Below are 26,801 nucleotides of genomic sequence, written 5' to 3' on the forward strand. Positions count from 1 at the left end.
TGTTAACTTTAAAAATAGACTTTAGTATCACTTTAGGTTGGCCATACACGATTCACTTTTTTTATTTAACTAGCAGGTTGAACAAAAGAAAAATGAATGGATTCCTCCAGCCACACACTTGAGGTGGATGTGGGAATCCCTCCCATTAAGCTAATGTATTCTTATGCCCCGTACACACGATCGGATTTTCCGATGGAAAATGTGTGATAGGACCTTGTCGTCGGAAATTCCGACCGTGTGTAGGCTCCATCACACATTTTCCATTGGATTTTCCGACACGCAAAGTTTGAGAGCAGGATATAAAATTTTCCGACAACAAAATCCGTTGTCGGAAATTCCGATCGTGTGTATACAAATCCGACGGACAAAGTGCCACGCATGCTCAGAATAAATAGATGAAAGCTATTGGCCACTGCCCCGTTTATAGTCCCGACAAACGTGTTTTATGTCACCGCGTTTAGAACGATCGGATTTTCCAACAACTTTGTGTGACCGTGTGTATGCAAGACAAGTTTGAGCCAACATCTGTCGGAAAAAATCCTGGGATTTCGTTGTCGGAATGTCCGAACAAAGTCCGACCGTGTGTACAGGGCATTACAGTGGGGAAGCTTTCCTGCTGTTAGGGTATGCTTTGCAGCACTGCCGCCTATAGCCGGCAGCACTGATCAAGTGACGTTTTTCCAACAGGCTGGCTGATTGAGAGATTTACTTCTGTACAACCAGCCTGCCCCCATAGACAGATCAAAATTTGTTTGGTTCCTGCTGAGCTATGCCTGGCTTTAGCATGTATAGTAAGGAGGGTTGAGCAATATTCACAACGCACACGTTCCTGAATATAGCTGAAGAGTGAAAGGGTGCTATAGTGACCACTGGAAGGAGACCAGAAAAGCTTCAAAGCAAGACATATTTCACCAGTATACCAGGGAACTCCATAAGAGGGTCCAACAATTTATTGTATGATAACATCACAGCAGAAGATAGCAACATCAGGCCACATGCCTGATAAAGGGGTCCTGGGTGGCTCTGAAACATTGCTATCTTCTGCTGTGATCATACAACAAAGCACTAGACCCTCTTATGGAGTTCCCTGGTGTGCCGGTGACATAACTCTTGCTGGTAAGAAGGGTAGTACCTAATCTTGTATTTACCTCAGTAACACTGCTTAACACACTTAACATATTAAATTCATACAATTTTGATTTTGTGAGACAAATAGGCCAGACTCCTACAGGAAATGCAATAAATAACTAAAGTGCGCAAAATATGAAAAGCCAAATTTAAAAAAAAGCACACACACACTGCAAACCAAGATTGACTCTGAATCTATTTGGACTCTCTACAATATAAAACCACTGGTGGTTTTGCATCAAGCCTTTTTATGTAGCCAATTTTTGTTTGATAGCGATATATTTAGATTATAATCTTTCATTATGTATTTATCCATTTAAGATTTCTAGCCGACACACATTTTGAGTAGCAATTCTGCATGTCTCTTTGAGAATAAGTAGTTGGTAATATGACTCCTATGTATCCCCCCTCACCCCCCCAGGAAAAAAAAAAATGGCTGCTCGGCATTCAATTCTAAAAATGAAGCTGGTATATCGCTACTGTGAATGGGAGTTGTCATCCAACCAAAAATATGGCAACCATAACTTGCTTTATTTAAGCCTATGGTAATATGGCTCCAACGTCTCCCCCAAGTAAAATGATGGGCGCTTGTTATACAGCTTTAAAGATGGTGCCGGTACATTGTTACTGTGAATGCGAGTTTCTATTCAACCAAAAATATGGCACCCACAATTTGTTCTATTTAAGCTCATAGATCTGTACTTAGTGTAATCTTGACAAAGGGGCAGCTCTGACCAGAAACGCGTTGCCACGCTCCTCACATTATGCGTGACGTCATCAGCAGTGCAGTCCAGGGACAACACCGACCTGCTGTCTCTGGCAGCTTCCTAGGGCTCCGTACCCTTTATCATACACTTACCGTGTGTTCTTGGAGAGATGCCCTGCCATCTGTCTTGACATGCAATTGCTTAATTTACTTATGTGAGTGCATTTGTTTTTATGCCTATTGAATAAAAATACTACACTGAGATAGTGGCGCTTCTCTCTTCTGCCACTTTGTTATACAGATTCCTACAGGCACATATAAATTATGGTCTTCATAATTGCTACCCTTTGTCTAATAAAATTGTTCTCATTTATGCTAATCTACTCAAGGTATTGGAAACTGATTCGAAGATCGGCTGGGGTGCGGACATTGCGGGCTCCCTGGACAGGTAAGTGTCCATATATTAAAAATCAGCAGCTGCAGTATTTGTAGCTGCTGACTTTTAATTTTTCGTGTTTGGGGGTCCTCTTTAATTTACAGAATGAGCTTTCCCATCAGCGATCTAGGGATTGCTAGAGAGCTGTGACATGAGAAAGGGAACTATAAACACATTAGAGCAATTGCTATACACAGTTAGATGGGACAGCAAGAAGAATTGCATGGGTCAATTTAACAGCCCTAGCCTCAGAGCTCTCACCTTCGTGTAGGTATATTCACATCAGCAAGTGTATAGAGAGGAGTTAGGCTGGAGGTCAAATAATGCAAATGAGGAAAGGGGACCAAGTTCATGGTGATCTCATTCAAATCCATATTAAGTTGCCCTTCAAATCTTGCAGAGCTAGGAGGAAAACAAAGACATTAAATGTGATTTGCTGTCTCATGCACTGCTTCCCATTCAGCCATTTTTCAAAATTTGACATGCAAATATAAAACGTGGTTCCTTAATCTTGAGGATCCTTCATCTGGCAGGATAACAGTGATAAAAGTACATCTAATATTTGTGTACCCACGTTATAGTGATGTCCAAAAGGTGCCTACAACTAGTAAATGGGCTGCTGCTGGAATAAAGGAGTATTTCAAATCCCAGCGCTGTCCCCGTGGATCATACAATTCATGTATTACCAATCCTCATAATCATAAGCATATATAGTATTTAATTGAGTCCAAATGTGAAAGAAATTATTAAAGTTAAGTTCTCCTAATAAAATAATCTGAAGACCCCCAGCGGGAGGGAGAAATGCATTAGGCAGTAACTTCCGGTGACATTGTGCTTGTTCCCGAATTGGCATTACATGCTTTTTTATCCAGAGTGTTTGCGAGTTATATATGTTTTAGACTTTATTAATAAAATGGAATTACACTATGGAGATCTCTTCATCCTCTTTACATGACAAACATCTTGTCAACCTGCCAGCTCACTGAGAGAAGTGGAGGAGCTGGAGAAACATCATAATCTGTGGACTCATCTGTATTGACAGGTGCATTAAAACTCATAAGTTGGTGAGTGAGGGCACAAGAGCACTTTAATGCACACAGAAGAATTGGAGCACTGCTTGCACCGTGAAGAAAGCACTTTTGCACTTTATTAGGAGAACGTTATTAATTTCTTTCACGTTTGGACTCAATGAAATATTATATACGCATATGATTATAAGTATTGCTAATATATGAATAGTATGATCCAAGGGGACAGCGCTGGGATTTGCACATAGAGTGCTAAAATACAACTCAAGCTAAAACATCTTTGTTTGAATAGAATTGGATTGGTTAGGGTCTTTTGCAGCTTTTCATTGTTGTATCTTTCTACCCTCTGGGAAAATTTTTCTTAAAAAGAAAAAAAAAAGGATCACATGAAAAATACAGGGGTTGCTATTGCGAACTTCCTGCTAAAAATTGCAGTTTCCTAGTTGTTTGTGGCTTCAGTACTTTCTGATTCACTGACCCGGAACAAGTATGCAGCAAGTAAAGACAGAGTGAGGTCAGAACATCTGATTTGCATATTCGATCTGGGTTAGGCCAGCCATACATGGATTGAAATTCATCTGGTTCAGCAGGGACTGCCCAAATTTCGATCCATGTATGGACAGCCTGGTTGTACACAAGCTGCTCTATTGTACAACTAGCCTGTTGGAAAAGTATCTCTCAGCTCTGCTGGTGCTGATCAGTGTATTCTGAAATACAATAGGGCAGCGGGAGGTATTCCCCCATCCACCTCGAGTATGTGGATGGGTAAATCAAGAAATTAAAAAAAAAAAAAAAAAAACAAAAAAAAACAAAGAAGGACTTATGTATAACCAGCCTTAAAAAGTGTTACTAAACCCACAACAGTAAAATGAGTCTGTATATGCAGTAAAGCACGCTTGTTATACTCATTGTGGAACCTAAGGGGTTAATCCTCTGCACTGTGGAAAAAGGCTGTTTGATCCTGTCTTCTCTGATCTTCCCCTTCCTCCACTGACCCCAAAACAAGTCCAGGTAAGAGAGTTACTGGAGTCAAGCTGCACATGCTCAGTTTGGGGTTTGTTGCTAGAGAGTTTTTTTTTCTTGGGGAGAGTGCATATGATTAGCACAGGGCCGATAAGCACTATCCAGACAGAGGGTCAGGGGGGTCCTGCATTCTCATAGGGCAATCGTGGAAGAATGAAAACTCCTCCTACAAGCTTTAATCGGACACTCATAGAAGTCATAGGACTATATACTGCTGATAAAAAAAGTATTTAGCAGTTTATATTTACTAAAGTAATTGCATATCCATGTTCTGTGTACTGTGGGAGACCAGATATAGTGAATGCAGGATTCTGGGTTTAGTAACACTTTAATCATTTAGAAAGAAATGAAGAAAAATGGTCAGCGTTTGAACCATGCAACTGGAATCAGGAATAAATGAGCAAATGCATTGTTGGAGTTTACAAATTATGACCGCTTGCAGCTTAAAATAAGAGACGATACAGCAGAGAAGATATTCATAGCATACATAAAACTTCCAATAAAGTGCAGTGCCCCCACAACCATACTAAAATGACATAATAGCGAACTATATAACGATAATCTCCACATGAATAGTACTAAGACTTGGTAACATATATACCTGTACAGGAAAAAGACAATAGTGTGTAATATATAAACATTTCTAAAACAATAGTGTCACATTCAATGTCTTTTTGGGCATAAGTGCCCATATTCATGTGTATCACTATACATTTCTCTATTATGTAATTTTAGTATGGTGGTGGTTGTGCTGCACCTTTTTGGAAGTTAATTCATTTTTATGCGTTTTGGCAACGCGGAGCAATTGTTTTTTTTTATTCATAGCATACATAACACTGGTCGAAAGCAAAATACTCAGTTACCAATTACATGCATTTCTAAAGCTACGCAAGTTATTATGCAAAAAGGTGTTTAAACATCTTTTCTATTGGAGAATGTCTTGTGAAGAATATTCTCCTTATTAAAAAGGAACAAACCCACAAAACTAATTATCAAAACCAGTGAAAATGAAATATATATATATATATATATATATATATATATATATATATATATATATATATATATATATATATATATATATATATATATATATATATATATACACACACATACTCTATCTATACACACATATACACACACACACACACACACACACACACACACCAAAGTGCATATATAGCAAAAATTCACAGTAGCGCAACAAAAACACCTAATTGGGTGTTCAATACAAAAATGTATTGATCGAACATATATAAATATTCCATGTGCAAAGAAAACATAAGAGGGATAAAATTAAAATGTCATAAAAAGAAAAGTCCAATAGCAGTCCTCTTTAGACAGCCGAGAACAGGTGGGAAATGCCTGGGAAGTGACGTCACCAATAGACTTACTATGGGGCTTCTGTTGTCTGCTGCACCCGCCTACACAGAGAAGCCACTGCTGACAGCTCAGCGTGGGATCGAAGCGGCTGCACAAAAGGTATGTATAGCAAATTTTGTTTTACAGGGATAGATAGATTAGCCTTATGCCCCATACACACGGTCGGATTTTCCGACGGAAAATGTGTGATAGGACCTTGTTGTCGGAAATTCCGACCGTGTGTAGGCTCCATCACACATTTTTCCATCGGATTTTCCGACACACAAAGTTTGAGAGCAGGATATAAAATTTTCCGACAACAAAATCCGTTGTCTGAAATTCCGATCGTGTGTACACAAATCCGACGGACAAAGTGCCACGCATGCTCAGAATAAATAAAGAGATGAAAGCTATTGGCCACTGCCCCGTTTATAGTCCCGACGTACGTGTTTTACGTCACCGCGTTTAGAACGATCGGATATTCCGACAACTTTGTGTGACCGTGTGTATGCAAGACAAGTTTGAGCCAACATCCGTCGGAAAAAAATCCTCGGATTTTGTTGTCGGAATGTCCGAACAAAGTCCGACCGTGTGTACGGGGCATTAGAATGTAACATCACATCTGCGTATTAGAGATGGTATGAGAGTCCTTGAGGTCACTCAACTATATGAGTTTTAATGTGTTTGAATACAATGGTTTTAACTTTATCCTATTAAAAAATTTCAATTTTTTACCTGATATACACGTGTGCCTATTTTAAAGTCCATGTTTCTATTCTAATTCTTTCCTAGTCTTAGAATGTGGCTGCCAGAAGATTTAGGAGTTGGTTTTAGGCTGAACTTCTATTTTAAATTTTGCATACAATACAAGAGAAGTAGTACTTGGATCTTTGTTTACACCCAGTAACAGAAAACCATAGAATTGCAAAATGAAGGGGTTTACCTGGTGAGATTTAAAAGCAGGTTTGCTACAATGTTGTTCATGGCATCAAATGGTTTTTCATTTTCTTTTCCTCCACCTTTATTGGAAATTAGAAGACTATTTGGCTTTACACTTCCAAGTTTTCCAGAATTTGTCATCATCTGAACAATTTTATTCACAATGTCAACTAATGACTTAAAAGAAACAAATAATGGATCAATACAAAAAAACATAATAAGAACTAGAAGAAAAGAGACAATAGTATATAGTAAACTCCATGCTTTGTTGGATTACATAACATAAACACATATGTTCTCAGGATTTACCATATTTATCGGCGTATAACACACACTTTTTTCCCCTTTAAATCAGGGGAAAATTGTGGGTGCCTGTTATACACCGATCCCTGCTGTCTCTGAGGGAAGAGGAGCAAGCGTCGCTTAATTACATAGAGCCGGGGGCGTGTCCTGGCAATGGAGGAGTGAGGACGTGCATCGCTGCAGCTCCGTCCCGCCGCCGCACCTGATCACAGCCATTCCAGGAAATATCACAGCCAGCCGACTCCTGACATGTCCCAGAGGCACCGGACATCCTCATACCCACAGCGGAGTGACCGATCCAGGCAGGGTCAACTGCATTCGTTCCTGTCCGGGACCCGGGTACAGAGCCGCGAGGCTGCAAAGATGGCGCCGACCGGGAAGGCCCTGAAATCGAGCAAGGCGCAGACTGCTGCTGCTCAGCCACCGCAGACCACCGGATCCCCTATACCCTCTCCGGGATCGGTGAGTGATTCGCTCCCCCCTCATTCCCCAAGCTCTGCCGCGTCCATGGACAGAGGCCCTGAAGCCCCAGACCCCCTGGAAGACATGGATATCAGACGCCATATTTGGTCTCTCCCCACTAAGGATGACCTAGAAAGGTTTGCTGACAGGGTAGAGAAGGCCCTCAAGGAGGACATAGCACAACTGAAGGCAGGCACCTCTCACCTGGGGGGCAGACTAGAAACTTTGGAACAAAGATTTGATGACACTCTCCCTGTTATTACCATGCTGCAAGACAAGTGCACCACACAAGATCATCAGATTGAGGCCTTGCTCTGCCAATTAGATGATATGGAAAATCGCAGCCGCAGGGCTAACATCAGGATCAGAGGCCTGCCTGAGGCGACCGGAGCCAAAGATATTATACCAACCCTGGAGGGTATCTTCAGAGAAATACTGGGGCTCCCAAACACAGTTGCTATCGAGATAGACCGGGCGCATAGGGCCCTTAGGCCCCCTTCCCAAGACATGAATAATCCCAGAGATGTCATATGTAAGCTACACAAATACACATTAAAAGATCGCATAATGCAGAAAATGCGAGGCAAGCCCTATTTCGACTTTGATGGTGCCCAGCTTGCATACTATCAGGACATTTCCAGACGTACTCTAATGCAATGAAGGGCACTTCGTCCACTGCTAGAAGCCATACAAGATGCAGACCTGTCATACCGTTGGGGCTTCCCGTTCTTCCTTCAGGTGACCAAGGAAGGCAAAACTGTTACCTTACGCAACAAAGACGACTTGCCGTTCTTTCTGTCCTCACTGGGATTGGATCCTGTGGACTTTCCAGATTGGCGCGGCGCCTCGGACTTTCCGGCACTCAAGCTTCCACTTTCCCAACCATGGATTCCGGCCCCTCGCAGGAACCGCAGAAGAGACCGGCGACGTCAAACGCCTGACTCCTCACCAGGCCCAGCAACTCTGAGAGACTGATGGCCTGCCTTGGCCTGTCCCACCATGTTGGCCCTGTTTTTTCACTCTCCCCTGAAATACCTTCTGGCCTCCCAAACTCGATACTACTTGAGTACCCGAGACGCTTTTGACCCAGTCCCGCCCTATCACTTTTAAGCCTCTAACTCCGGTTAGATACAACTACCTAGCTAGATATAACCGATACACGCTAGGAACACGCTCATTATTTGCCCTGGACATTGCTTAAGCTCACTTAACTGGAGACATTACCCAATTTAATTCATCTGAATTTCCTCCCCATACTGCACACCATTAGGTGCGGTATATGGACGTGGTGGTGCCCTCTCGCCTTCCCCCTTGTTGGCTCACGTTCCCCCACATAGGCCAACCTTCGTGGTTTCTCTTTTTTTTTTCCCCCTAGGTTTTATTCCCCTTTTGGGACCCAGGGTTCGTGGTCTGATCCCCCCCCCTATAGGGGACGGGATTAAGAGCATGACCCTCAGATGTTATACAAGTCCGAGTGGCTTTGGATATGTTGTTCGTTATGTGTTTATCTCTGGTTTCTCATATCTTTGTCTTTCTTCTCTACCTATCCCCGCCTTTCCTCCCTCTCTTCCCTCTCTCCCCTTCCCAGGAGTGATCCGTCGCATCGACTTTCGCACCGAGCACACCGCCTACCAGACTGGTACGTCCATTCTCAGACCTACATATGGCTACTCTACAGGTAAGCTCATATAATGTACGGGGTCTTTGCTCCCAGTTCAAACGCAACAAACTATGGGGGGAGTTAAAACGATTGAAGACTCAGGTGGTCTTTTTACAAGAGACCCACTTCACACCCCAGTCGTTCCCCAAATTACCTACTCACCTATTCAATCAGTGGTTCCTGAGCAACTCCCCAGTGTCCAAGTCTAGAGGTACAGCCATTGCCATACACAAATCATGCCCCTTTCAGCCCACTGACTATAAAACCGACCCTTTGGGTAGATACGTATTTTTGAAAGGCAAAATTGCAGATCTCACCTACACGTTTGCGACGATCTACGCCCCCAACGCCAACCAGCTCACTTTTATTGACACGACTCTGGATCAATTGGCAGAATTTAAAGATGGCCTCTTGATTGTAGGGGGAGACTTTAACATCAGTCCAGACCCCTTGATAGATACATCCCACGCGAGACCCCCACACTCATATACTTTTCTCAAGCACTTCCGTAAGACACTCCAATCTCACCGACTGACGGATAGCTGGAGAACGTTGCACCCAACAGATAGAGACTTTAGCTACTACTCCAAGGTACACGATGTGTACACACGAATAGATCATATTTACGTAGACCCAAACGCCCTAGAACTTTTGCAAACGGCGTCCATCGGCAATATCACCATCTCTGACCACGCACCAATCACAATTGGCATTACACTACCCTTTGGTTCTCAAAGGGCCTGGACATGGAGACTAAACGAAAATTTACTGGACGATGAGGTAGTAGTAGAAGAGATTTCTAGCACATTAACCCACTATTTTAAAGAAAATCTTGCAGACGACACTGGAGAGGGAGTGGTTTGGGAAGCCCATAAGGCAGTGGTCAGAGGGGAACTGATTTCTAAAGGGGCTAAACTTAAGAAAATGCTTCGAGCAGACTTCCAGAGAGTACATTCAGCTCTACAAAAGGCTGAACTCCAGCATAAAGCTTCAGGGGGTGCTGAGGCATTGAATAAACTTACTGAGCTGAGGGAGTTGTTCCTGTGTCTCTTAGATCGCCAATCCCGTAAACAATTTAGATACATGTCCCACAAATTTTATGAACAAGGGAACAAGTGTGGTCGCATGCTCGCTAGAGCACTCAGAAAAAAACAAGCGCAGACATACATACCGAAGTTACATTCACCCACAGGGAACTTGCTAGTGCAGTCTTCTAAGATTGCTGCAGGCTTCAGAGATTACTACACTAATTTGTATAATATAAACCCCGAGCTTCCAATTGACTCCCGTGACACTAAAAGGAAAGCAATACAGGAATATCTAGCATCGGCAGGCGTTCCGTCCCTTACGGAGGAACAATGCTCCGATTTAGAATCGCCGATCACTCCGATCGAACTGGGGGCAACAGTGGAGTCCTTGCCCAATGGGAAAAGCCCGGGCCCAGATGGTTTTACTAAGGCTTATTACAAAACCTTCTTCCCACAGCTAGTAGCTCCCATGTGCAAGTACTTCAACTCCATAGCAGGAGGCAGGGCCATCCCATCAGAAGCCCTGTTGGCTCACATTACTGTGATCCCGAAAGAGGGCAAGGACCCCACTGTCCCCCAAAGTTACCGCCCCATTTCCCTTCTCAATTTGGACATTAAAATTCTGGCAAAGATCTTAGCCAATAGACTTAAACACCTCCTGCCTGGAATTATCCACCCCGACCAAACAGGTTTCATCGTAGGTAGGGAGGCACGGGACAACTCCCTCAGGGCAATTCAACTAATACACTGGGCCCGTACCCGCTCTGACCCCCAATCCTATATCATACTTTCGACAGACGCAGAAAAGGCGTTTGACCGTGTCGACTGGTCATACCTAGAGGCAGTAATCAGGTCCCTAGGGCTTGGGCCGAGGATGATATCCTCGATCATGGCTTTATATTCTACACCTTGTGCACAGGTGAAGGTAAACGGAACGCTCTCACCCAGCTTCCCAATCGGGAATGGCACGAGACAGGGGTGCCCCCTCTCGCCCCTGCTGTTCGCCCTGGTGCTGGAGCCGTTGCTTCGCACTGTGCGAAATAGTAGAGACATTAAAGGCTTGCAAGTAGGTAACACTGAACATAAGCTCTCGGCTTATGCCGATGATATTTTATTCCATCTCTCGGACCCCCTGATTTCACTACCTAACCTGATGAAGGAACTTAAGCATTTCGGATCTCTTTCCAACTTTAAGATAAACTACTCAAAATCAGAAATCCTGCCCATTTATTTGCCTTCTCACCTATCCACATCCCTGCGAGCTGCATTCCCCTTTACCTGGACAGTCTCATCCCTGCGTTACTTAGGGATACAACTAACAAATAGATTCGATACCCTGTATGCGACTAACTTCCCCCCGCTGATCATGGCGATTAAGAAAGACCTATTAAACTGGACACGAACTGCCTTTACATGGTTGGGACGGGTGAATATAATAAAAATGAACGTACTACCCCGTATACTCTTTTTTCTGCAGATGCTACCGATACCCCCACCTAGACTTTTTTTCGACAAGATGACCAGCATGCTATCTGAGTTCATATGGCATGCACGGAAACCTAGATTGGCCCTAAAGATACTTAGACGCCCAAAATCTGAAGGCGGTTTAGGGCTTCCCGACATAAGACAGTACTACAGAGCAATTGTCCTCCAGAGGATACTCAACTGGCGTTTCCACACCCACTCAAAACTATGGGTTTCCCTTGAAAAATGCCTGGCAGGCAGGAATTTATCCTTTGCCCCATGGTTGCCGAAGGAGCACAGAGGGCTGTCTGAAACAACTTCCCCGCTGACGGCACAGGTGCTCTCAGTCTGGGATCGGATGAATCCACTCCTTAAAATTGCACCCCCTGTGTCCCCACTTGCTCCTTTAGGTGGATTCCTATGGTTCCCCCCAGGTGAACAAATGGCCTTCTTTGAACCCTTGGTGGCGGATGGAGACGCCAGTTGTGGCAAATTTATGAAAGAGGGTAAACTCTTGAGCTTCGAAGCCTTACAGGCTAAAAATCAAGGCTCACCAATGAATTTTTGGAGGTACAGACAATTACATCATTTTTTCGAGAGACACGGTCACACAATTAGAGATCCTCTATCCCTGACCCCGTTTGAGCAACTTTTTGTGCAGGAAGAACCCGTTACCCATATGGTGTCAGAACTATACAAGCTACTAGGTTCGGCCGCCCAGCTACACAAACCTACTTACATTAGAAAATGGGAACGAGACTTGGGGACCGAATTCACTGACGTACAACTGTCTCATTTATACTACCTTACACATTCGTCCTCCATAGACTCCAAAGTACAAGAAACAAACTTTAAGATAATGTCCCGCTGGTACCGGGTACCAGAAGACCTAGCCCGCATTTATCCAACCAGGTCGGATCTCTACTGGCGGGGCTGCGGACATAAAGGAACGCTCACCCACATATGGTGGAACTGTCCTAAAATAGTACCCTTCTGGACTGATATAAAAGACCAGATAAAAGTAATAACAGGTATAGAGGTTCCTCTCTCTCCGATGCACTTCCTCTTACATGTTCCCCCGATCTCACTCAAACAATATAAAAAAATATACTGCCTCACCTTTTGAATGTGGCAAGGCGGCTGCTCCCAATCTACTGGAAGCAATCCAAAGTCCCCACAAGAGAAGACTGGATCAAAGGGGTGAGTGCAGTCCGAGAGGCTGAGGAATGGCTAGCGACATGTAGAGGGTCCCAAGCACGGTTTCTCGGCATTTGGGCACCCTGGTCTGAATACACCACAGACCCTAAAGACATACCCTCCAGTCTAGATATTGCTCTATTAGAATTAGCAGACCCAACCCTACGCGCTCGAAGGCAGTCTAGACCCTAGACGAAGGGGGTTCACCCTTCTAAACATATAGCTTCCCTTCTCTTGCCAGAGGCGGTGTGCTTGGAGGCGAATGGGCTGCATCCACTTTCTGGAAAACAGGTACGTCTGGATTACTCCCCTCCCCTGTTCCCCCCTACCTTCCCTCCTCTCTCTTCTCTCTTCACTATCCCCCATTGTTTCAACGTCTATTGTAAGGCAAATGTAAGCAACCTATATGCTATACCTCAATGATTTATAGTTTAAGTGGTAAGCTGGTGTGAGATTGATGGTTGTAAACACTTAATGATAAAGCAACCATGGGATAAGCCTCCTATTTTCAAGGAGCTACTTATAGGTTCGCTTGGATGGGTGGGGTGGCTCCCGGGTACCCCAGAATGTGTGGGGGGAGGAGTGAGGTTAGTAGGAGGCTCTATGGCCCCCCTCTCTCCGACCCGGCCGCAGGAAGGGGACCTAACCTTTAATGTTTCACTATAGGTGATCCTCCCTGGGTCATCCCTGATAAGGGAGCTGCTCCCCGGGGGGATTAAACGTGCCGTATCCCCCACCCATCCAATAAATACACCCATACATTTGCTACCTGATCGCTGTTGGTAATCAACTAGCTGAAGGGAATTTGTCTCAGTCAATCCCACCTAACGATCGCTAGACGTGTTCTATTTTCCATGGTGTCTCTTCCTGCTCTTGTTTTTTCTTATTATTTTTGCTTTCTTATTATCTTTGTTCAATGATCAAACTGAACATGCCAGACCTTTGTGGGTCATTGACTTTATCCTATTGTAACCTGTTGGACATGTCTTGTTCTCTGTTTTTTTTGTCCTTTGATAACTAAAATAAAGATTATAAAATAATTACATAGAGCCGCGATCTCCTGTGTACCTGGCGCTCCGTCATTCATAGCCATGCCTCCTGGCCCCACATTGGGCCACTGTTCTGTCTATCATATGAGCAGGGCCAGGAGGCGTGGCTGTGAGTGACGGAGTGCCAGGTACACAGGAGATCACAGCTTTGTGTAATTCAGCGGCGCTCGCTCCTCCTCTTCCCTCTGAGACAGCAGGGATAATCCAACACTGGCGAGGCTGCAATGATGGGAAAGGTGAGGCTGCAGATGGGCACTGAACAGGCTGCATTGATAGGCAATTTAGAGGCTGCAGATGGGCACTGAGCAGGGTGCATTGATGAGCTGTGACCCTAATTTTGCCTCAAATGCACAATTAAATAAAAACACGATCGGGAAGGGTACAGGCTATTCATACAACTTCCCACTTATGCAACTTAATGGTTATATTAGTGTTTCCACAGATTGTGGATCACCAGTAATGTGGTCCCCATATGGTTTACTGCATTAGCTTGTGTTGCCATTAAAGTCCCACTTTTGAGAGTTCCTCTCCTTTTGCCTACATATTACAGGGATGCTGGCAACCATAGGCTATTGCTAAAAAAAAATACTAACAAAGAAAGGAGAGTGCTGACTGTTAACAATGAGGAAATGTGCTCATAACCTGTTTGAGCTGACAACATAGTGCCTTTTCTGTAATAAATCCCACAAAGTATTGCCAGCCCTGCCCAGTTCTCCCCTGCTGGACTTCAGAACACCCCCATGCTTATTTCCTTAAAACATGATAGAGGTGTCCTGCGATCCACAGAGTAGATCTGTGCAAACCTGATAACACTGCTTGGGATTTCAGTGCAGCTCAGGAAGTTAGTACCTCACTAGATTTCTGGCTAGATTTTCTTGAACCATTTTTAACCACTTGCCCACCAGCCGCCGTCATTATACTGCGGCAGGTTGGTACGTTCTGGTGAAATCGCCGTTAAAAAAAAAAAAAAAAAAGGAAGAAGTATAAAATATTGTTTTTTTTCCCAAAATTGACGGTCTTTTTTTGTTAATAGTGCAAAAAATAAAAACCCCAGGAGGTGTTTAAAATGAAATAAATAAATAAATAAATATCACCAAAAGAAAGCTCTATTTGTTTGGAAAAAAAACGTCAATTTTGTTTGGGTACAGCGTCGCAATTGCCAGTTAAAGCGACGCAGTGCCGAATCACCAAAAAATGGCCTGGTCATTAAAAGGGGTTGTAAACTCTCGTTTAAAAAAACAAAAAACAAAAAAACCACCACAAACATGTCATACTTGCCTCCACTGTTCAATTCGTTGTGCACAGAGTGGCCTCGATCCACCTCTTCTGGGGTCCCTCGGCGGCGCTGGTGGCTCTTCCCCACATCGAGTGTCCACATTGGAGAAGCGCTCTCCTTGTTGGACGCCCGTGCGAGCGCGCTCCTGAGTCCCGCATCTGTATCCATTCACACAGAATGCAGGACTTGGCCTCGCCCCCCGTGATTAGATTTGATTGACAGCAGCGGGAGCCAATGGCTGCGCTGCTATCAATCTATCAAATCGGGACACGAGAGGAGACACCAGGTAGAGCTGGTGCACTCTTTCCGGCCAGAAAAGGATCGGGTCAGGCAAGTAAAACGGGGCCTCGGGGGGGCTGCAGCACTACAGAAGGTTGTTCAACTTAATGCATAGAATGCATTAAAAGTGAAAAACCATGAGGATTTACAACCCCTTTAAGGGGGAAATTCTTCCGGTCCTTAAGTGGTTAAAGAAACAAAACATGGGAAGTGTGCAAGTACTGCATGTTTTTATTTTTTGCCCAAACATACTCTTTAAGAAACATGTATTCAGAACAGTAAAGCCTCTTTGGGCAGACTTAACTTTCTATTTAAAACATGTAGCATATACTACACCATCGTTGCTCCTAATAACTGTATATTGCAAGGGGGACAGGCTCAACTGGTAGTGGCATTGGTAAACCAGACAGAAAAATCCAAGAACAGTGCATGCAGGTTTTTTCTGCAATGTAGCAAACTAACACAGTTCCAATGCAGAAGTTTGTACTGCAAGTCCATAACATAGAACAAATAAAATACCTGCACGTCTGAGCCTGAATACAAGTCAGTTCCTAACAGGTTGCCCCTTAATGGGTTCTTCATAACAAAGAGGCAACACTTGTAATTTGTTTTAGTTTCAGTCAGCACTCGCCTTTTCACCCAACAGCAGAGAGTAAAAAAGAGCTCCAAGCATCAGTCAGCTCATAAAGGCTTGTGGAGAGCTGATACCAAAAACAAGATTGGGCTGCTAGGCAAGATATGGATCTACAGTGCCTTGAAAAAGTATTCATACCCCTTGAAATGTTCTACATTTTGTCATGTTACAACCAAAATGTAAATCAATTTTATGTGACAGACCAACACAAAGTGGCACATAATTGTGAAGTGGAAAGAAAATGATAAATGGTTTTGAAACTTTTTTACAAATAAATATCTGAAAAGTGTGGTGTGCATTTATATTCAGCCCCCCTGAGTCAATACTTTGTAGAACCACCTTTCGCTGCAATTACAACTGCAAATCTTTTTGGGAATGTCTCTACCAGCTTTGCACATCTAGAGAGTGAAATTTGTGCCCATTCTTCTTTGCAAAATAGCTCAAGCTCTGTCAGAATGGATAGAGCACGTCTGTGAACAGCAATTTTCAAGTCTTGCAACAGATTCTCAATTGCATTTAGGTCTGGACTTTAAATGTTCCAGTCTAACACATGAATATGATTTCATCTAAACCATTCCATTGTAGCTCTGGCTGTATGTTTAGGGTCATTGTCCTGCTGGAAGTTGAACCGCCGCCCCAGTATCAAGTCTTTTGCAGATTCTAACAGGTTTTCTTCTAAGATTTTCCTATACTTGGCTCCATCCATCTTCCCATCAACTCTGACCAGCTTCCCTGTCCCTGCTGAAGAAAAGTATCCCTACAACATGATGCTACCAGCACGTTTCACAGTGGGGATGTGTTCAGGGTGATGTGCAATGTTAGTTTACCACCACACATAGCATTTTGCTTTTAGGCCAAAAAAGTTCAATTTTGGTCTCATCTGACCAGAACACCTTCTTCTGTATGTTTACCGTGTCATGGCTTCTTGTAAACTGGACTTCCTACGGCTTTCTTTAAAAAATGGCTTTCTTGTGGAGTGCACAACTAATAGTTTTCCTGTGGACAGATTCTCCCACCTGAGCTGTGGATCTCTGCAGCTCCTCCAGAGTTACCATGGGCCTCTTGGCTATTCTATAATTAATGCTTTCCTTGGCCGGCCTGTCAGTTTAAGTTGACAGCCATGTCTTGGAAGGTTTACAGTTGTGCCATATACTTTCCATTTTCGGATGAATGCTGGGGGGCGGGCATGTAATTAAGACAGGAGTATATATACAAACACATGACGTCCAGACTAAGCCCCCGTGATACGCTGAAGTCCCCCCCCACAGGGACGATACGCGTGCAGACGGGAAGGCTCTGATGTCATTGCAGCCACCTTTCAAGTTTTTATCATGAGATGCTGTATTATGAAACAAGCTCCATCTCCCAGCACTGGGGTTTCAGTGCTTCCTTTGTAAGTAACATTTTTTTTTTTTTAATAAAAAGCTTTTCAATATAAGCAGAGAGCACTATGTATGTTCTATTGATTTTTACATGAACGATATCTACCCATACATGAGAGGGTGTTGCTGTTGTCATCTGAGGCTGGATTACTGGAACATCGTAAAGACAGGATCTCAGCTTACTATCCGATTGCCCCTGTGGGGAATGCCTGTATGACCTTTCTGTTAGGTCAGAGGTCCACGAAGTAAGGTGAGCGGCCTGTACCAACAGTGGTGGAAGCACAGATAAGGACGCACATCTATTACGATTTTATTTGAGCAACCTGATCACTATTGAGGACTCTTCATCTTGTCTGTTGGTGTCTCTCTCTACGTTGACTTGGCTTTTTGAATCACTCATTGGGACTATCTATATAATATAGAGTTATTAGACAGTCCATATGAAAATTCTTTGAATTATTGTTTTATTATTTTAAGCGCTGCACTGTTTTTTTTCTACATTTTCGGATGATGAATTGAACAGTGCTCCATAAGATGTTCAAAGCTTGGGATATTTTTTTAAAAACCTAACCCTGCTTTAAACCTATCCACAACTTTATCCCTGACCTGTCTGGTGTGTTCCTTGGCGTTCAAGGGCGGTCTGACCATTCGGTCACTGCTCGGGGTCAGGGGGGCCCCATGAGAGGCTCAGTTCACCCATGGGAGGTGCCCACAAATTTATCATGGAGAATAGAGGCAGTTTATACCCCATGCAGGCAGTGAGCTATGGCATCCCTGCCGGCGGTTGATGCGGCTATATGAAAGAACTCAGGTACTGGCAGGGATCAGAGCGAACATGGAGCCATGGGAATTATGGCAGAGACAGGTGCTCCGGCCACCTCTCCCCCTGGGGAATTCAACAGAAGGGCTAAGCCACAGTACACATTCCTCCCGCAGGTGACAGCTGGTGAGAGAGCTGGAGGCTGCAGAGTGCACTGTAGACAGAACTGAGTCATCTTGGAGCCTTGTGTGCAGCAGCAGGTCAGTGTGTTATCAGTGTCAATCCTGGAGCCCAGTGCTAGAAAACTTCCAGCACTGAGCTCCGGTAACTAATCTGACAGGGGTACGCTAGCTTGGGCACACGAGGCCCGCCCGGCGTCCCACATGCGGCAATCACTCTTCTGTGGCAGTCCCCACTCCCAGTCTCCACTGACAGCCTCATACAGCTCAAGGAGGATCCTCTTCCCCTTCCTCGGCTCCAATGTTCTGATGTACACAGACATGAGGACGAGGAGGAGCCGGAGAGATATTTTACTGCAAGAGATGAGCTGATGATCTGAAGTCTGTGTATATTTTATAGATACAGTGGAGGGGAACACCATAACCTGGAAGGGGGAGGGGGGCAAGTAGCACGGATGCACACATGGTGGAGATTGTTGAGAGGGGGCCTCCCCACTCCCAAAGCACCCCCCCCAATACCTATTCTCTCCCCCAAAGCAAAAAGGTGCCACATAGTCCCCCCTCTGTCCTCGCCCCATGGAGTTCCCCCTCCTCCTCCCACGGCGCCCCCCCTGTCCTCCTCCCACAGTGGGAAGAATGTCCCTTACATTGATGGTCAGTGAGAAAAAAGTCCCTTACATTGTTGATCAGTGGGAAGAATGCTCCTTACATTGGTGGGAAATATGTCTTACTTTGGTGGTCAGTGGGAAGAACGCTTCTTACATTTGGTAGTCAGTAGGAAGAACGTCCCTTATATTGTTGGTCAGTGAAGAAAATGCTCCTTACATTGGTGGCCTGTAGGAAGAATGCCCCTTGTAATGGTGGTCAATGAGAGGAATATCCTTTACAGTGGTGGTCAGTGTAAATTATAGAAAACAAATAAAAATTATAAAAAAAAATAAATAAAATGTATAGCACACCAATCTAGGGTGTTATGTAGGACGAGCACATGTATGTAAACAATAAATGGCGCCACACATGTATGGTATCGTCGGGAAAGTCAGAGTGAGAGTACTTCTAGCGCCATCATTTTGTAACATGCTGGTCAGAGCTTTTTATTTTTCGTATATTTTATTATTAAAAGTGGTAGTAAAGTCTCAAGGTTTTTCACCTTCGTGCATTCTATGCATTAAGGTGAAAAACCTTTTTTTACTGCAACTGCCCCCAGAGCCCCCCCTTTTTCTTACCTGAGCCCGTCTGTTCCAGCGACATGGCTCGGGTAAGAAAAATACTGATTGGATAGATTGATAGCAGCCGAAGCCATTGGCTCCCATTGCTGTCAATCAAATCCAGTGACACAGAATCAGGGGGCGGGGCCAAGTCCCACTGTCTGTGTCAATGGGACAAGGGAACGCGCCCACACGGATGCCCCCATAGAAAGCGGCTCTCTGCGGAGGCATGTGATGAATGGGAGAATCCAGGAGCGCCCCAGAAGAAGAGAGTCGGGCTGCTCTGTGCAAAACCCTTGCACAGAGCAGGTAAGTATAAAAGGTATGTTTTTTTTCTTTTGTTTTTTTTTTTATAAAAATAAAACCCTGTGAACATGACAACCCCTTTAAACTGTTCAGCTAAGACATTTGTTGCACCTGTTATATTGTGTTAGTTTATGAAAACCTTATTTTTGGAAATGTACCATTGTTGCACTTTTAATGTAAGTTTATTTCTCTTTATTTTCTATAATAAACATTTATTTTGAACACAGTTTAGAGAAATTCTGTGACAAACTAATGTAATGTGGGCAGTGCAATATGTAGGTGGGGCCACAGGGGGCCCCATGAGTTGCCACTCCGCCCCTGCTGGCCTTTATGATGCTGTTTTTTCACTAAGGATCTCTAGCAAACCTCTGAAGGCTTCACAGAACAGCTGTTATTATACCAAGTTTAAATTACACACAGGTAGACTTTATTTACTAATTAGGTGACTTCTGAAGGCAATTGGTTCCAGTAGAATTTAGTTAGGGGTATCAGAGCAAAGGGGGCTGATTACAAATGCATGCCACACTTGTCAGATATTTATTTGTAAAAAATGTTGATCATTTATCATTTTCCTTCCACTTCACAATTATGTACCACTTTGTGTTGGTCTATCACATAAAATACATTTACAATTTTTGGTTGTAGCATGACAAAAAAAATTTTAAGTGGTATGAATACTTTTTCGAGGCACTGTATTAAGTTTATCTCCATGTCACACACAACCCTGGAGCCTTCCATAATGTGTAGGTGAGAAGCCTAAGTGAAACATACACACAGTCCACAATCCTGTCAGCCAGTGTGTCACTATATACAGCAGGGATATGCAATTAGCGGACCTCCAGCTGTTGCAAAACTACAAGTCCCATCATGCCTCTGCCTCTGGGTGTCATGCTTGTGGTTATCAGAGTCTTGCTATGCCTCATGGGAATTGTAGTTCTGCAACAGCTGGAGGTCCGCTAATTTCATATCCCTGATATACAGTATATGCTTTTTTTTTTCTCAAATAAAGACACACATACAAAACACATGCTGATATTAACTACTTCCGGACCACCCGCACTATACTGCGGGTGGGCAGGCAGCCTATACAGGTAAAGCGACATACTGGTACAACGCTGCTTGTTTTTGGGTTTAGGGCGAGCAGACGCGCACCCTCCACCACCGACTTCCGCTGTGATTGTACACAGCTGGAGTCTGTCTGCCAATTATTCATAGCCGGGACCTGCTGACCGGCTGTGTCCAATCACAGCCCAGAGCCTTGTGTTGACAATTAACAGAGAGTTCTGTATAGAGGGCAGAGAAGCAGAGAGAAGAAACAAAGGGATCTTTAGTAAAAAAGCAGCACACATTACACATTGTTAGGCACACATTTAACCCCTTGATTACCCGAGATGTTAACCTCTTCCCAGCCAGTGTCATTAGCACAGTGACAGTGTATAGTATTACCACTGATCACTGTATTAGTGTCACTGGTGATGTCAGTGTCCGTTCCCACTCAGTGTCAGATTTCCCACTGCACTATCGCAGTCCCATTATAAAAATCGCTGATCACCGCCATTAGTAGTATATTTTTTTTTTTTTAAATCTAGTATATACATACACACACACACACACACATTGGTTTGTGTGGAAGTTATAGTGTCTACAAACTAATCAATATACACTTATTGGGATTGGTAAAAAAAAAAAAAAGAAGACGTGTAGCAGAATACATTCTGGCCTAAATGTATGGATGATGAAATGTTATTTTTTTTTTTTTTTATTATTGGATATGTTTTATAGCAGAAAGTAAAAAATGTTTTTTACAGAATAATATCAACAAAAACTAATGTAAAGGTTCTTACTTGGTTTTCAATGGGAAGTACACAGTCTGCATGTTCAGTAAGCTCCTTCATGGCTAAAACACTGTTGTAGGGTGATGTGATAACATCATCTTCAGCTGATGGGTAGACAGCGGTGACAAACCTGTATACTTCAGGGAATTCATCCTCAAGCACATTTAGTACATATGTACCCAAACCAGATCCTGTTCCTGAGGGTGGAAAAGAATTTCAACAAGAACTGAGTTAGGAATTTGCACATTCTTTGGTAGTCTATAGTTATTGCAGGAGTAACCTCAAGATAGTTTCAAAACTTGTCTAGCTTTGCAAGTAAAACATACCCTATAGATATAGTGGCAATGCTTAAATAGTAAACGGTTTCTTAAATTGTTGTTCCATTAAAGCAGTCACCTGCAGATAAGATGATATGACAGACTGGGTGTTTAAAAGTATTACATTTAAACAGCATTAGCATTGCTAGCGATTGGGCAAGTTGGAATTTTTAAATAAAACGTCTACTTATTTGAAAATAACCAAGTTAATCCTATTAATGCCTATGAGCTTGTGCGGCATGCACTGAATAGTAAATATGCTCGTCAAGTAAACAGAAAATCATCTGATGTCTAACCAACCTGCTGATAAATGATCATGTTTAATTTCCACTAATAATATTCTTCTTACCTCCACCCATGGAGTGAATCACAAAGAAGCACTGAAGACAATCACATTGCTCAGCTGTCCTTCTCACATTCTCTACGATTTGCTCCCGGTACTGAGAACCATACAGCTTGTGACCAACTGCCCTACATATACAAATTAATAGGTATATATCTTCAGAAATCATTGTGATCATTATAAACTTTTTCATTCAGAAATATTAAAGAGGAAGTAAACTTGTTTTTTATTCAAATGGCTGCCAGGTAGGGTATTTATGACAGAATACACCCTATTGGTCTCTTTTGCCATAAATGCATCCTTCTGCCTGTCAGCTGTCATGTTCACTGAGCCGCGAATGCACAGCTCAGCAAACATTTACAGCCCCGATCCCTGCCGTGGTGATGTGCCTCCTAAGTGCATGCGCGGGAGTGGCGTCATCGCGGCCTGGCCTATCAAAGGCACGGGACCTTGAAGTAAGATTAGGCAAAGATGGAAGCGCCGGGGGCCCGCCTAAACGGTCCCAGCGCTGTGCTGGGAGGACACCATATGACAGGTAAATCTGCCATAATGTACCAAAATGTTGGGCATACTAGTGCATTATGGCATAACCCACCTAGGGAGCCTTGAGGAAAAAAAAAAAAAAAAAAATACAGCGGACTTTGCTTCCGCTTTAATTACTTTTTCAGCAATATTTGCTGTAACAAATACATGCCACGTAGTTCACACCATATATTATCCTAAAGCGGTTCCTGCCACAGCACCAGCGAGTCAAAAATGTCCTGTCAACGCTTTGTGGCAATATCATAACACAGAGCAGGTCAGTATAACCTATTTTTTTAATTAAAATAAAAAGTAGCTTTTGGAAATGCTTTAAAAACAGTTTTGGAGAACTTATCTTGCCTGGAAGAAAATTTTACTGATCGCACCTGTATAAAATTTTAAATTTATTAGCTCTGTCCTACAGATATGCAGTGTTAAAGGTCTTACCAATTATTTCCTGAGCCAGACACATCAGTAATGAGCTGCTTGCTATCAAAAAGGTCTCGAAGAGGCCCTTGTAATATCTCGTTTACAACACCTTCTTCCATATCTATCAAGACAGCCTAGGGGGACAAAAAAAAACAAAACAAAACACAAAAACACATTTAGCATGACATTGAGCACTGTATTTACAGGCACTAGGCAAAATACTGCCGTTTCTCACATGTGTTTGTGAGGGACTTTTAATTTAATGTTGTGATGTTTGTTAAGCACTTGATTTCAGGAATGTGAAAAGGAGCATAAACTTTCAAAATGTTAAAGTATCATCTAAGCAAAAAAACAAAACAAAAAAAAGAAGCATAATACTAAGGCTTTGTAAAAAGCAATGAAAGTGTTGTAACCCACATTAACACGATTCTACCAATCATTAGTGGACCTGCACACATAGGTACTGGTCCTGCCATTACCGTTCTCCAATGTGAGTGTGGTAAGGGGTGCTAAGAACCATTCAGCTAAGGTTCCTTCTGCTGTTATGCAAATGGTGGGGGCTTTTAGCATCAAGAGTCTTAAGCCGTGGAAATATTTACCAAGTACCCTGGTTTGATGTCGAAGTGTAAAGAACTGTAAAGTGCAACTGGTAAGTGGAAAAAGTAGTCAAAGGCTACCAGATGATACAGGACTGTCTGAACACATGCCAAGCTAATTTTACCACAAGCACTTTGAGATTAAAGTTTTAATGGTCATTCTGTAGCCTGCTTCTTCCACTTTCCTTTCTGCAATTTGCAGCCAATAAGGAAACAAGGGAAAAGGAAAAGGGACTGGTTACTGAAAAACCAAGTAATTGGTGCCATTAGGATAAGAGCGCCACCTAGAATTTAGGAGGTCCTGGGGATGACTGCTGTATAAATCAGCAGTCAGTTCACAGTCTTATCACACCACAGGTCTGTTTTAGGGCTTGGATTAAAGCTCAAGCACAAAAAATAAAAATACCCTGCAAACTGTTAAAATGAGAAATAAAAAAAAAAAATTCTCGCTGTAATTCTCCATCTCCAGCGCTGCCCCCAACAGATTCACCACTCTGATCCGGTGTTGGTCCTCATATGATGAATGATGCCCAACTTCATTCAACTTACTTCCTGTGAGCCAAAGGTGTCAAGGACTCACCGCCTGGAGGTACGTCGTCCAACCACACTGGGAGCACATGAGAAAGCTGCTGAGCAGCAACATGTCACCATGCGACTATTGAAATTAGCTTTTTAACCTGCCTGTCTCATTAAATAAGCCTATTTCTGTGTAGCCTATTATGCACATTTTGTTACTCATCGGTAGTCTGAACAATTAAACATTATTAACAGCCTAATCAGTTTAAACGTCACAAATTTTGCAAGTTGGAAATTAGCATAAAAAATATTTTCACTCAGTGTAGGATTGTTTCTGGTGTTGCATGAAAGAGAAAGATAGTAGACTACATATCTGGTGGTCCTGCCCCTTGATCAAGGCCCTCTGGATAAAGATCTTTTCAATATATAAAACAATAGCTTTTCAATCTTGAGGACACCAGAAACTGCCCTTCTCCCCATGCTCCCAGGATTAATTTCAAATGCCAAGAACGTTCTTCTATTTCTTATAGCAGCTAGAATTGTAATACACAAATGCTGGAGAACAAAACCAACCACCTTACCACTAGGGAATGGGTTCCCGAACGTACCCAGTTATCCTCGCCTGGAGGAGCCAACAGCTTGATTCCAAGACAAATTTAACCAATGTGCATCCACCTGAAGCATTTGGATTCATTACATGAACAATGAAGCCTGCTTCAGAAGCCAACTGTGACACCGCAAACCATTAACCCATGCAATAGACAAGATGGCCGCTCCTCTCAGTGACTGACCAAGTCTTATTATTAAAATAATAATAAAAAAAGGAAACTAAGAAAGAAAAAAAGTACGAAGAATTGGAAAGTACTAAGTATATCCTTTAGATTCAATTAAAATAAAACACTGGAACCGCACCTTCTTCAATGGCTGGGATAACACAAGGAGTGTATCTCGGTAAGCCATTTTTTTTGTTTGCATAGAAATATCATGAGTGGAAGTTGTTTGGGAAAACGTCCTTCCTCTAGCTCATGATTTGTGCATAGACGAGATATACTTTGGGGGTTGATTTACTAAAACTTTAGAGTGCAAAATCTAGTGCATGGTAGCCAATCAGCTTCTAATTTCAGCTTATTCTATTAAGCAAAAAAAAGCCTGGAAGATGATTGGTTTCTATGTAGAGCTTCACCAGATTTTGCATTCTCCAGTTTTAGTAAATCAACCCCTGTGTACATTATCCAGGCCACTGTAAGAGGCAAGCTCCAGTGTTTTTTCTTTTCTTTATTGATTTTAGAGGATACTCTAATGCTGCGTACACGCGACCGGTTTTGCCATCGGAATAAACTCCGAAGGTTTCTCCGACGGAATTCCATTCAAGCGGTCTTGCCTACACACGGTCAACCCAAAGTCTGACCAAAGTCTGACCGTCCAGAGCAGAGTGACGTACAACACTTACGACGGGACTAGAAAAAGGAAGTTCAATAGCTAGTAGCCAATAGCTTCTGTCTCGTACTTGCTTCAGAGCATGCGTCGTTTTCGGTCCGTCGGAACAGCATACAGACGATCGGTTTTCCCGACAGGAATTGGTTCTGTCAGAAATATTTAGAACATGTTGCATTTCTAGGTCCGTCAGAATTTTCGAAAAAAAAAAAAGTCCGATGAGGCATACACACGATTGGAATAGATGAAAATTTCCCGTCTGACTTTTTCTGTCGGACATTCAGCTCGTGTGTAAGCGGCTTTATGCTGCATACACACAGACCGAATTTCCGTCAAAAAAAGTGTGATGGGAGCTTTTGGTCGGATATTCCGACCGTGTGTATGCTCCATCCAACTTTTTCTGTCTGAATTTCTGCCAGCAAAAGTTTGAGAGCTGGTTCTCTATTTTTCCGACGGAAAAAGTTATTGATGGAAATTCCATTCATCTGTATGCAATTCCGATGCGCAAAAAAACACGCATGCTCGGAAACAATTCGACGCATGCTCAGAAGCACTGAACTTCATTTTCTCAGCTAGTCGTAGTGTTGTACGTCACCGCGTTCTTGGCGGTCGAAAGTTCAGAGAACGGAACACACAGTATATGACCGTGTGTATGCAAGCCAAGCTTGAGAGGAATTCTGTTGGAAAAACCCATCCAAGATTTTTCCGACATAAATTCCGCTCGTGTGTACGGGGCATTAGAGGTGCTCTCTGCTCCTCTCTTCTAGTTGAATTTCTTTCCCACCCGTGGTGGTTTGGATGTTCAGAAACCTTGGAGGAACCTTGCAGCAATTGACAATTAGCTTATCTGAAGGACTATCTTGTTGGTCCTCCTCACAAAAGGATTTTTTTGTGGATGCCACAAAAAAAACAAAAAAAACACAACACCACACAGGTGCTTATGTCTTACTGTGTATGTAATTTTCCATTTAAAATATTATAGCTGGAGCTAAAGTGCATC

At 43.1% G+C, this 26,801-nt stretch overlaps 1 protein-coding gene across 1 annotated transcript in view; it reads right to left on the reverse strand.

Moving 5' to 3' along the window:
- Positions 1–26,801, reverse strand: part of TUBE1 (tubulin epsilon 1) — a 55,310-nt gene that overhangs the window by 7,945 nt on the left and 20,564 nt on the right. The window contains 5 exon segments of the mRNA XM_073627105.1: positions 2,532–2,672; positions 6,627–6,799; positions 21,654–21,841; positions 22,311–22,432; positions 23,274–23,389. Of these exon segments, the coding sequence (XP_073483206.1) occupies positions 2,532–2,672; positions 6,627–6,799; positions 21,654–21,841; positions 22,311–22,432; positions 23,274–23,389 (740 nt within the window).

The sequence above is a fragment of the Aquarana catesbeiana genome, linkage group LG04, assembly GCF_042186555.1.
Source record: "Aquarana catesbeiana isolate 2022-GZ linkage group LG04, ASM4218655v1, whole genome shotgun sequence".
In the NCBI taxonomy this organism is placed as follows: Eukaryota; Metazoa; Chordata; class Amphibia; order Anura; family Ranidae; genus Aquarana; species Aquarana catesbeiana.